The following is a 9,479-nucleotide window of genomic DNA, read 5'->3' on the forward strand; positions in this document are numbered from 1 at the left end:
ATACTTATTGAAGAAAAAATAACATACTTATTGAAGAATGGAATAGAAGGTATATTAATAGGATAAACAATTTGGTTAATAACAGAGGAAGTAAGAAGTCAAGATGACTGATACTTCAATATTTTTCTTAAGCATACTTAATAGTCTTTTGAAATTATTCTTAGTTCATACAGATTTAAACTCTGGGTATAATAATAAAAAAAAACAATTGTATTGCATGGAGCATATCATCTTTAAATATATATATTTATTCACAGATGCCTTTAAGACATATAAATTTATCGTAAAATTTTTATTGTGAAAAATTGAATAAGCCAGTATATAGAAAAAAATTTAACCTCCAATTTTTAAAACAATCAGATCTAATGCTCTGTTGAATCAGTCTGGTTATTTTTGCTAGTTGTTTCAGCTGATAAAATAGTCTCATTTTCGTCATCACATGAAGATCCCAAATAATATTCAGTTGAAACGGTAGAATCAGTTTCATTACTGACTGCACCTACTGTCTCTGCATAGTTCCTTTCACATTCTTCATCCGCTCTTCTATTCATCCGCCCAGTGAACACATCATTGGCACCATCTTTCTCAGTGCCTTTTTTTGGGGTATCAGTGTTAGTTATAAACTTAATAAAATATGCACGGTCAAGCAACTTCTCGTTTTCCTCTGCTTCAAGCTTAAACCAGTCATGCTCAGGAGCATCATCCACACCATTTTCATAACCAATAGATTTGCGATCACAGCCATAATGATCAGTAATGTTACTTTCTACTACGTTTCTGTATTGGTTTAGTTGAGCTCGCTAAAATATTTTATGAAAAATTACAAAATATTGATTTGGATTTATTTTGACATTTGAAAACTAAAAACAAACAATACTAAAATAAAATAACTTACGGCTGAAGTCAAGAGAGAGAAACCTTCCAAATTTTCATTAGATCCATTACGACCATTACGACCAATACGATCAGTACGACCAGTACGATCAGTACGACCAATATGATCAGTACGACCAGTACGTGGGAAAGGCATTTTAAAAACTTATGTAGTCTTAAACCAAATTAACCAAATAAAAACGCAATAGGTGCTCAATCAGCCCTCATCGTCTGGAAGATTTCTAGAACAGGTACTTAACTGTAAATATTTAATATTAATTATTTAATTCTTTTCTTTTTTGAAAATTAATGCTATTTACATGCAAGTCAAGTCTACTGTAAAGCAATTATAATAAAGTTTTACTTTTGACGTTTATTTTCACAACAAAATTTGGAACTGATTGTAAAGAAAATAACTTTTAAATGTTTTGAAATACACAAATCATTTTTAAGTTAATTTAAATAATTCATGACATTCTATGTTTTTTTTAACTGCTACCAATAAACTGAAACTGGTAGAAGTGTAAGAGAAAAATAGTCTAACAGATAGAAGATTTATAATCAAACGAAAACAGTTATCATTGTATTCCACGGAGAATAACAGATTGTTATTGGCTACGAGTATTTTTGATTTTTCACATCGAATACGTACCTTGGTTATTCTACACCAGCACTGTCCAAAGCATGACCCACGGACCACATACAACTCGCGGATAATATATCCGCGACATATTGCTAATCTAATACAATACCCAAATTTTTCCTTAATTTTGGTGGAATTATATTATTTTAAATTAGTGGTATCCCAAAAAAATGAATTCAAGTGAATAAATTAATAACGTACGTACTTGTTTCTACGGCCCTCCAATCTACATAGTGACATATAGTCCTCCAAAAATTTCTGTAAATTTTCAATTGTAATAGGCCTATGACAAATTTATGTAATTTACTTTTTTTTTGATATCACGATCAGTAGTCAGCTGACGGTAAGTGGTCACGCTCATAGTGTGCAGCTAATTTTTTATATCCTCATACCACTGTTTTTCTGAAAGAGACATTCTCTTCTCTCCAATAATGCACGTCTCCAATTTTGTTTTAATATTTACTTTTTATTTTTATTTTTTTTTTATTTGTAATCAGTCTTTGAAGTAATAAATCTCGCAAAATAAAATAATTTGGTCACATTCTTAACCATCGCAACCATCGTTTTAAGTAATCTCGCAAAATTGAATATTGAAGAACTTGTAAAAACTGTACTGACGTAATATACTTGTAAAAATTTCATTGCAAAATCTTGGCTCTCAATATTGTAATAGCATTATAGAAACCTTTTAAAAAGATAAATATTGAGAGTAATTTCATTAAAGTTGACACAAAAATGAGGTACAATGCAGTCCAACAAATGGTACTCTCAGATTTGCTTTTTGGTTTAAAATTATTTGATATAGAAAAGTAAAAAACTATACCATATAATAGTATCATTTCTTTTGTTGAATCAATCCTTTGGCAATACGAATTCAAAAAAAATTATATCGTTTGAATGACACCCTGAAATCTTTCTAAATAGAACAAATTATTTTAGTTGTTTCCATGACATCATATTTGTTTTATTATATTTATATTTACACGGAAAGTGACAAGTCCTATAACTAGTCCTGTGCAACTTCTACACAGTATTGAAGTATTGATGCAATGACACAATTCTCCTTTAGTACTCCAATAACTACACGAATTACAGATTTGCTGAAACCCAAAATAGCTTTCGTTATACTCCTGTGTAATCTATGTCCTAAGATTGTAATATCGTCGCAGTCTTCGCGATTTAAACCACTAAGTTAAAAAATTATTCGTGAGTAATAAATTCAAATTATATTTTTCATTATAAATTTCGCAATAATCAGCGATACATTCAATTAATGTAATCAGATATATACTTTGTTGTTGTAGTTTATTACTGTTTAAACCTTTCTATTTGAATAAATATATTCTTCCTTGATTAATTTTATGGACCTATTTCAACCATAGACATCTAGTTTCTTAGGGCTTCGTATCTTTTAAACTTCATTTAACAAAAAGACTCTTAAAATTTTAAATTGTTTAATTAATGGAAAATACTACAATTTTTTTAGATTTTTATCTTCGTAACATATGTAACGCTGTTGTACGGACGAGTGATTTTCACTCACTTAAAGTATCCCAAAACAAAACCTCCTATTTTATAAATGTTTTTCATTTTGTGAAATCCATTAATTATTCTTTTTGTATCAAAAAATTTCCTTCTAAGTTAACACAACCATGACCCTTCGACTCCCGCTAATTGCTGCTGAAGATTTACAAAGAAACAAAAAATGATTGAAAGAGACTGAAAAACATATTGAATGGAATAGAAGAGGTCTTCCATTGCCATATTGTAAAGCTTATAAAAATAAATCAACATCCGTTGTTATGCTAAACATTCAAAGCCCTTGCGCGGTGTTCCCAGCGTTAAGTAAACATTTTACATTTTCCCAAGCTAAGCACGTACATGAGCCCTTCGTGCGCATTAATACCTCAATAAATGCCATATTTGCTTTATTCCGACTGACTGTAGGTATTTCTGCTACAATTTAGAAAACATTAAAAGTGTTAACTTGTTATTTAAGCCTTACCATCGCTTCCTTACTCCTCTCACACACCAAAGCCATTCATTGTAACTCAGAACTTTTTCATTGCTGCTAAGCTATTCTCAAAGCGCTTTCTGACGATTAATAACCTATTCTTCTGTAAGCTCTTTCGGCGTTACTTGTACTGCGCTGAGCGTGACTTTGTGTTTCTTTCACATCACGTCACATCCACACAAGTAAATTCCTGCTGATATACGAGTAGTATTGGCCTCTGACTAGAATAACACATATATTTTCTGTTTTGTTCCAATGTTCCTGACTTCTCTATTATTTTACTATTTTTGAAGATTATTTTTTCTTTCTTTTTTTTCATGCCAGGCTATTTATTATTTGCTTTGGCGTTAGTTTATTTATTATTTGTGCCGGGTGAAGTCATTGCGTTGGTGGTTCTTCCATATGCAAACACACACAAAAAATGCATTTCCTTTTAGAGATCGCGTTAGTTGGTCGGTTGTGCGGGTTCTATTGGCAATGCCAGTGCTGCCATATGTTGCAGATGAAGTTGTTCGTTCTCCAAAGATACACCGCAAACATTGCATTACCGCATATTTCACTTAGTTTTATGCGGCCTATCTAGGCAATAGACTACGCAGCAGTTGCATGGATATGCCGTTTGCGTTTTCACGTATGCCCGAGTATGAGTATTATGTGTACCACAAAAGCTGGTAGAGCTGATAATTATAATGACGTTGTACTGTTGATGGCTTTACTTCGGTTGTTAATGACGATAATGCTGGTGATGTATTAGCTGCTGCAAAGAAGGTTAACGACTTTAAGTCAATAAACTACAAAATGGTTCTGTTTGTCATTTATTGTCTGACTATTTAAGGAAAACAGCTGATAAATATACAACTCGCTCAACTAAAATATTTGTGAAAGGGAAAAATAGTCTTTTGTTATGCGGCGACAATTTCATTAACAGGAAATGCTAATTATGTAAATAATTACATTTTGATAGAGGAAATTCTTATAAAATATTTATAATACCCGTAGTTTACTACTAGGGTAGCACAAACAATGGAAAACAATAAAATTTCATTTTCATTAAAAAAAAAAGGGTGTTATAAAAAAATATAGACTTTTAATGACGAAGAACGTCGTTGCAATAGTGCAGTAAAACCTGTGACAAAAAGGTTTATGGTAGGTTTGGTAATTAAAAAAGATATTGAAAAACCAAAGTAATAAAAGAGGAAAACTGAAATAAAAATTCATTATGATGTAATCTATTACAAATGTATTTGTGATACATTAAAAATAGAAAAATAAAAATGTGCTAAAGAGACTGAGTTAAATAAAAATAAATTTAATTATTTCGGCATTAGTCACTTCGAAGTTATATACATTTAAAAAACCATTAAATCGTAATTCTAACTTATATGTATTTAGTAATTCTACTTAATTGAGGTACTAAATATAATGTATTGATTGCCTCATCATTTTTATACTTTGTTGCTATATATTTTCAAAGATGTTAAAACCTTAAAAAAACTGTGATTGTTAGAATGATTTTTGTTTATTTTTAACGATCTTTATATAAATATTATTTAAAAGCTAACACAAAGATGGTTGGTTGGTTGCAGTAGCAGGCCATTAAATAATTTTCATGTACCTTAATTAGCGATTTTTCGCCGTTTTGCTACCACATTACTCGCAGAAACCCTAGTATAGAAGAGTAGGGACTAAATCCACACCGCATCCCGTAGGTAATTTAATAGGTCTTTCATCTTCACCGTTGAGTAATCTGATAAACTATCAAAGAAGTATTTTCCTAAGAACCTATATCTTCTGGACGCTAAAGCCGGCCATTCACAGAGAAAATGTATTATTGTTTCTTTCTCCTGCAAGTTTCCACAACTTCTACAGTGAGAGTTATGTGGAAAGCACAAAGATAGTTGAAAAATTAAGCATTATGTATATGTAACTTTGTGCTTAACAGATCTGAGATACTTTTGTTCCTCAACTTCTAACAGCACATTCTCTACTTGGATTTGTGATTTTTAAGTTCTAATATTAAAACAGTTATGTAAAATTATTGGAAAATATATTTATTGGCTTCTTAAAGCTCCAAATGATATCAGCTTTTAAAGCTGTGTTCGCTATATAATAGCTTAAAAAATTTAACTGAACACTATTATATCATGATTTTCGTTTAGATTATCAAATTTTCTTTTTCATGGGGCATGTTCGTTCGTTCGTTTGGATTGATCCATTAATAAGATAAATTTATATATATTCACATGAATCTTGAAAATCTATATAAAGGAAATGATAAAATTAATCCTTCGAAGCTTCTTCGAAACGCTGCAATTTGATACTAACATCAAAAGGTGAATTGAGTTCTGATTTCTGCTTCTGGATGACTGATCCCTCGATGCTTCTTGACCTCATATTACAATAGTCAATGATCGGTACTTTTCGGCAAAATTGAATTCAAAGGTTTCGATACTTTCTATCGTTGTGTCCTACTTTTCCGCATCTTAAACTTGCTATGGGTGTGCTTAGTTGTCCGATAACTAAAAAAACTAAATATGTTGTTATTCAGTTGGATTAAGGTTCTAAAATTAAGAACACTTTGTAGTGTCGACAAATCTATGTTTCTACCTTATCTAGTTAAGTGAATGATGATGACAATTTTTTAATTTTTTTTCTTTGTATAAATGGAGATTATTTATATAAATCTAAACCACACTGTAATTATTTAAAAAAAAGTATTAGGTATTACTTTTGGAAAATAACTTAAATACAAACAAAGTCTAAAACTGAACCTTTAAATATATTACAAATAAACTAAGTGGGAGACTGCTTAAATATCTGCTGCTGTAACTTAAAATTTCGACAAAAAAATGACTTTACTTTGCAGTGTTGAAATATCAGATTGCCAGCAAAATAATCGTAAAATTAAGTTGTCACTGAATTGAGGTTAGCAATACTCCTATGAAGTATTCGAACTCTAAGCAAACAATTTAAAAGAGTTTAGCACAGCTTGAGATTAATTTATGGGTTCACTGAAAAAGAGTTGTGTTGAAATTGGAATGCAATTGTCCTAAAACTGTGAAGTTGTCGAATTGTAGTTGAATTGAAAATAATAGTATTTATTACAGCTTACCATAAACTACTAGCAAATAGTTTTGAGTTTATTAGAAGTTTAAGATATTAAAAAAACAGTATATTCAAAATATTTGGGACTTCATTATTATATATAATATTATATATGTTGATAAAGAGGGTGTCTTTACTATTGCAAAAAAATATGTCAACTGTTTAGTATTTATGGTGACTTCATAAAACTTTTGCATATCGCTTTCAAGTATCGACACTTACCCGTACGTAGTTTTGCATATTATTTTTGTGTGTTATTTCAACAAATTCAATAGGCCAGAAGTTTGGGCTAATGATGCTTTAACTATTACTCAACAGCCCGGAGCATATTATTGCATAAACTCTTTGACCTTCATTATCTAACAAACAAATTTTGCTTAGCGTTTCAAAAATGTAAAATGTCACACAGGAAAATATATGCCCCGAGCCAAACTGCACTTATGCATATCGCGCAAAAACTGTTTATGTTTATGAGTGCGGATACGGGTACGGGTACCGATACGGGCATGGGTATGGGTACTAAATTTTATTTCGTTTTATTGCGTGACACACCCGCAGAAAAGATACAGTGTTCGCATACTGTTCACGTACAGATATTTTCACAGTTTTACAGTGCTGCCACCAGTGCTGCTTCAGCCTTTGTTCGCTCAGTTGTTCCTACTTTGGTTTGAATTTGAAATCGAAATGGAAATTTTACCAGACATCATATGGAGTACGCGCAAAGGCGACCCGCTGTTTTATATCATTGGTAAATCAGTGGCCAAATTCTTTAATTTTTTTGTTTTCTATCCTCTGACAAGCGTATTGTGTGTATATCACTTGGCAGAATACAGATACTTAAGCTCACCATAAAGAATTTATGGTTTGTTAATAGCTGCTATGTGCATAAGCAAAATGAACATAAATTAAATTTTTATTTGTTAGAATTCGAAAGTTAATTAGCGTGCATATTAATTTAATGTGTGAGAGTTTATCTGAGCTTCGAAGATTTTCAACTTTTTATCTGCAGTTAACAAGCTGTGTTCAATACCACCATCAGCAATTCTGAACAGTGTTGGATCGTTTAATTACAAAAAAAAAATTAAAAAAAACAATTATTTTTATTTTCACTAACACTTTAGTGTTTTTAAATTTAATGATGATGTGTTGCAAATAGAATATTAGTTATTTAGTGCAAAGTGAGACTGCTTAAAACAAAAATAAAAGTTAACTCTCGTTTTGCCAGAAATTCAGATCCATTTACACAAGTGAAATTAACTATTACATATATTTACTATATATTTTTATTTACAAATATAAATTTGCTTTCGTATATTTCAGTGTGATCATCATTAGTTTTTATAACAAATCAGATCAGGTCTTAACCGTCTCAAATAGTCTTACTCATATAATCCTGTCCCATGCTAGTACCCATAATTTACTGGTAAATTCCGTCGATCATCTATCACATTGTTGATGTATTTTGCTCACGGTCGATCATGGTTTGTTATTCTACTGAAATTTAATTTTAGTATTTTATTAAGTACATATATGGTCCTCACCGATTTGAGCGATGACTGATAACTTTTATCCTTGTATCAAATACCGCTTTCACTTGTTGTACCAAATATCTTTCTATGAATTTGCAGTCCTTGTGGCACCCCTTTATGGATTGGAGCATTTTGTATTGCCTTTGTAAGTGCAATGTTGGAGAGCAAACATGACATTGCATCGTTTCATTATAGACTATGATGTTCATTGTCTATATGTGCCTCATTGTGCCACAACGATGACACATCGTTTCAGATTCTCATTTTGTATTTGACTGTATTCGTAGCAGTTTTTATCGCATTTATTCCAAGCTCTTATGTAAATTAATAAGATGCCATCTCTTTAATTGGATTTTGTTTTGGAATTCAATCAATTTTGTAAATTTTAGGTTCTTTTCTTAACTTAGTAACCATGAAATTTATCAAATTCAGACAGACGTACAAATAATAAATAGATGGGATATGGTTAATTAAAATCATCTCATCAGTTCGATTAGAATTATAATATATCTGTTATTTACTATATTATATGATATATAAAAGCTGTAAATTTCTTATTTATAAATTAAAATTTTCAACAAACTACATTGAATATCCTTCCATAATTACTTCTAGTATTTATTTATTTATTTGTTAGTAGATAAATACCTATTAAAAATGTTTAAATTTCTTTGTTTTATTTTTATAAATAAAAAATATTTTTTTTTATCTACATAAGATATCTACATATCTACAAAGGATGAACAAATTAATTTTTGTTCATAATTTTCCTTGAATATTTTTTAATATTTGAACAACAAAAAAAGGGCAAATAAAAAGCTATCGTGAATTGCTTAAGTCACCTAAACTATCATGACATTTGTTCAGATCGTAGGTGGTCAAAAGTTGCCCAGTCGATAGGTTCATATTAGTAAAATTGCATATGTCATGCATTTTTTTTTGAAATTCCTTCTTCCTACTCTCTCAACTCGCCTGGCACAATACACTTGAAACACTAAAATTTATTGACAAAAAAATAAACAAATAAATAAATAAAATCTTTACAGAGCTAAAGCCTTTCAAAGAAGCATTTATGTTCCGATGTTGTCAATACTGATGGCTGCATGTAATAAAGAGATAAAACTCAAAATTGAAAACTTTTCTTATGACAAGTAAAAACAACTTATAACAAACTTCAATCAGTGGAGAAAAATATTTACCATTATAAAACCGATCAGCATTGGCAGCCGCTTCTCACTGTCTACTGCTGTATCTCAGATACAACCGAACTGCGGCTTCGTCTTCTTCATCATTATCAACATCATCAGTAAGAAAA

At 30.5% G+C, this 9,479-nt stretch overlaps 1 protein-coding gene across 1 annotated transcript; it reads right to left on the minus strand.

The window, feature by feature from the left end:
* Positions 1-213: 213 nt before the first annotated feature.
* On the minus strand, positions 214-1,283 carry LOC119682203. The gene is made up of 3 exons (XM_038095572.1): positions 1,194-1,283; positions 896-1,132; positions 214-800 (listed from the first exon to the last, which is right to left on the minus strand). The coding sequence occupies exons 2-3, from the start codon at positions 1,028-1,030 to the stop codon at positions 363-365; spliced, it is 573 nt and encodes a 190-aa protein (XP_037951500.1). The 5' UTR covers positions 1,031-1,132; positions 1,194-1,283; the 3' UTR covers positions 214-362.
* Positions 1,284-9,479: the final 8,196 nt, after the last annotated feature.

Source organism: Teleopsis dalmanni, chromosome 2 (assembly GCF_002237135.1).
Source record: "Teleopsis dalmanni isolate 2A chromosome 2, ASM223713v2, whole genome shotgun sequence".
Classification (NCBI taxonomy): domain Eukaryota; kingdom Metazoa; phylum Arthropoda; class Insecta; order Diptera; family Diopsidae; genus Teleopsis; species Teleopsis dalmanni.

Coding starts and splice junctions, on each gene's coding strand:
- LOC119682203 (XM_038095572.1), bottom strand. CDS start 1,030: ATGCCTTTCCCACGTACTGGTCGTACTGATCATATTGGTCGTACTGAT. Junction 801..895: donor TCTCTCTCTTGACTTCAGCC/GTAAGTTATTTT, acceptor AAAATATTTTAG/CGAGCTCAACTAAACCAATA.